At 34.2% G+C, this 3,766-nt stretch overlaps 1 protein-coding gene across 1 annotated transcript in view; it reads right to left on the reverse strand.

Moving 5' to 3' along the window:
- Positions 1-412: 412 nt before the first annotated feature.
- Positions 413-3,766, reverse strand: part of ifc (delta4-sphingolipid-FADS-like protein ifc) — a 26,142-nt gene continuing 22,788 nt past the window's right edge. The window contains exons 5-6 of the mRNA XM_027357945.2: positions 3,485-3,693; positions 413-2,660 (exon numbers count right to left, since the gene is read on the reverse strand). Of these exons, the coding sequence (XP_027213746.2) occupies positions 2,514-2,660; positions 3,485-3,693 (356 nt within the window). The 3' untranslated portion in view covers positions 413-2,513. The remainder of the gene's footprint in view (positions 2,661-3,484; positions 3,694-3,766) is intronic.

The following is a 3,766-nucleotide window of genomic DNA, read 5'->3' on the forward strand; positions in this document are numbered from 1 at the left end:
AGTGCCCTGTAGGGGGTAAGGGCTAGACAATTAAATCAGGGGAGTACCGTGCCCATGATACCCGCAGGCTGTTCAGGACTGGCACAAGGTCAGCCTTTCATCCTTTCAGCACGGCTCTTACACCTTAGGAAGTAGATAGTAGAAGGGGTTGGAGAAGGGCCGGAAACAAAAAGCTGGAGGGGGAAAAGACCATGCAAAATTAGTCGAGTTGAGGGCTAAAGCCCTAGGCAGGGGAGATCCTTGCATTGAGTCTCAGTCTCTGTCTCCTAAGCCCCCCCACGAAAACGGGCAAGAGATTGGGGGGGTCTAAAAAATTAAGACAAAATAATTTTAAGATTTGTTAAGGATGTGCCTAAGCCCTGTATTACTTTTGTATACATTTATCCCACTAAAGGTTAATTATAATACAATCCTTAATGAATAAATTATATTTGGATATTCTCAGTCTTCAGAAGCCCTGTTTATTGCTTCAATTCAGTAAAAACACAAAAGAAAAAAGTTTACAATAGCAAATGCCTACTATATATATAAAAAAAAATGTATAGATTATTTTAAACCATTTCATATTTCGAGATGCTTGCACCATCTAAATATTTAATTTGTGCAGTAACTTTTAAAAATGTGTTTGTAACCTGTTACATCTATATATAAGGATTTAATACATAACTATACACAAATACATTAAATAATTTTGAAAATTCAGAATTATGAAATACACATACATTTTTAATGCAAAAGATATTAGCTTATTTAGCAGTCTTTCTTTAGTTAATAAAGAAAACCCATACATTAACACAAATTGCAAGTGTAAAATGCAAGGTCAAAAAGGAAAATGCAAGAAAACATATAATAGTACAATAACAGAAAAAATTCTGGGTAAAGTATTCACACAAAATATTACACTGGACAAACTTGCTTTTCTGCTAATTAGATGACTTCATATCTTTAGCACCATCTCTGAATATAAAAACTATATCCGCAGGATATATTTTGATAAGTGCTATTTTAGTCAAGGCTAGTTTTTTATATTTCTTTCTATTTTCTGGATAATATCAACCACAGAATTATTAGAGCACAGTGCTAAAAACACATGGCTTAAGCCATGGAAGACCCGTCACTAAAACATCTAATGAAAGAGCAATACAGATCTAGCCATAATGATCTCTCTTTTTTTTCACTTCAAAAATGCCTGAAGTTTTTACCTTGCTTCAAAACAAAATTTGAGATATCTGCAACAACAAAATCAATACTTTGAGTATTCAATGCCAAATATATATTTTTCTTCTTTCCATAAGTGGGGACTGATGTGACACCAGTCTTAGTCTACTTATCACAGTGAATGAAGTGTGAAAGCATGGAAATGTTATCATGCATGAGGAATATCTTAAAGCTATAAAGAGGTACATACTGTACCAATTTAATATCAATATATGGTCAAAGTGTAAGAACCATGATATTTCACTTCAACAGCAATGTTCCTATGTTTCCAATGTAACTTGCATGTTTAACAAGGTAGCTAGTTTCATACTATTGAACTTGAAAGTACATAATAATCAACCATACTTATTGCAGCTCACTCTCCACAAATCTATTTCTTTTTCATAACCTGATAACGAGTAACTGCAATATATCACATATGAGCACTCACACTTTTACAACAAAATGGGAGATTCACTGTTGTGGTTTCATCATTTCTGATGGGTCACAAACACCAGATGGGCCACCCATCATAAAATTTACTTGAAAGTTATTCACACACTGATACAATTAATTAACTACACAAGCACATTCTTCAACCCATAAGTACATTTTTCTTTAAATATCTTAAAATATTCATTTTTGTTCCAGATATATTCAAGATCATTAACTATAACTTTGTTGTATCAGCCTTTGCTATCTAGTTCTAATGAAATAATCTGAAATAATATTACTTAAATAGTCACCTCAATATCAATACTATAGGATCAATATTCTCATCTGTTCATGTTACAAATAGTAAATCACCTTTCAATATTAGCAGTATCTATTGATCTGCATTAACCTAGAAAGCCCAAATTCTCCCAGGACACCTTTTACAAAAAGCACTGGGATTTGGGATATCATATAATAACCAAATCCTTTACACTTAATATCTCTTCTTTGTAGTACTACTGTAAAATTATGCAATATCTGGCACTTGTAATGGATAAGCTTTACAAGCTCTTACAAACCCATACATGTTCAAAGTTTTTCATAATGCAATATTTTGTACTACAGTACCAACAATCAATTGCTACTGATATGCAGTTTGTCCTCATTTTTTTCATATATATTAAAAAAAAATGAATACATTTCATGTCCTGTTTTAGACACTGCATTTTTACAACAATTTACCACACAAAGTTATATCTTTCCAAAGGGCAATGTTAAATTACCATAGTTGCCACTGGAATTCAAAAATGTAAAGAAAGATTCAGTATATACATTACATTTAATAACAAATACAAAGGGAAAAAAAAAAAAAAAAATGAAGCCTATTCCTCCTTGTCAAAGCCAGCATGCTTCCTTTTAATGCGAGCGTAAGGACCAATGTCCGGATCAGTTATGAAGTCATAAATAACCTTCACCCAAGATTCGTGCTGTGGCAAAGTATCATAATATTCTGGAGCAATCTGCTTCACCTGAAATGAAAAGATGATATTACTCAAATTACTCTTCCATTTTATGAACATTCATTTTATCAATTTATCAATAATATCTGTATTCAATTCATATTTCTGGAGACTAAAGCAAATATTTCATCGTTTTATAAAACTGGTATCACCAATGAACAATAGTGGAACATAAACCTACATATCCATACTCTCTCTCTCTCTCTCACTCACTCACTCTCTCTCTCAACCATACCAATTCCACTCATCTGCCAACCCATTACCATATGTCTTTAGATATAGATATGCATGTTTATACATTTATGTACATGCTATTGTACAGATTATCATGAACAAAATATTCTCCAGTCTAGTCTAGTCCACTAAACTATTGGCTCTGGATGCTTCACTGCCTTCATGTGCCTTAAAATGTGGGCATTAGCTTTACTTGAGTGCCCCCTCTGTAATACATCCTATGCCATCAGTCATAGTAGGCATGAATAAGATCTTGAGCATAGACATATCATTGTCCCTGAAGCCCACACTCTTCCAGTCATGGCTCACAGATGGTACATTCCAAACTCGTTTATCAATGGAAATAATGCAAAAACTCCTTCCTAAATGTCCAAGGAGTCTAATCATCCTCCAAGAGATTTGTACATCCATCCATGGTGAGTCATTCCCACCACTTTGGCCTTCAACCAAATTTCTCATGATGGCAAGTTCCCATCACCCTTGCTCTCAACCAAATTATCCCAGGATGCCATGTTCCCACCCACTTGCCTCTCAAGCCAATTTTTCTAATGACATGATGGTCAGGTCATCCAGACCACAGGGGTCAACTAAAAACTTACCTTTGGCAGTCGGCTTCCTGGGATGTAGGGGAAGTCATGATGTTCATTATGATAGCCAACATTGAATGTTACTAAATTCAATGGGCCATAATAACTATATGTTTCAAAGCCTTTTTTGAACATGTAATGCTCTGAGATGAAATGTCCAGCAACAGGATGAATACCCATTGCCAATAGAGACCCTGCAGCCAAATATGTAAGACACTTGCCTGGAAGGAAATATAGAAAATTATTAAATTATATTCATCCTTATTACATTCTGGTATGTTCAATAGTGGTATA

The sequence above is a fragment of the Penaeus vannamei genome, chromosome 18 (assembly GCF_042767895.1).
Source record: "Penaeus vannamei isolate JL-2024 chromosome 18, ASM4276789v1, whole genome shotgun sequence".
In the NCBI taxonomy this organism is placed as follows: Eukaryota; Metazoa; Arthropoda; class Malacostraca; order Decapoda; family Penaeidae; genus Penaeus; species Penaeus vannamei.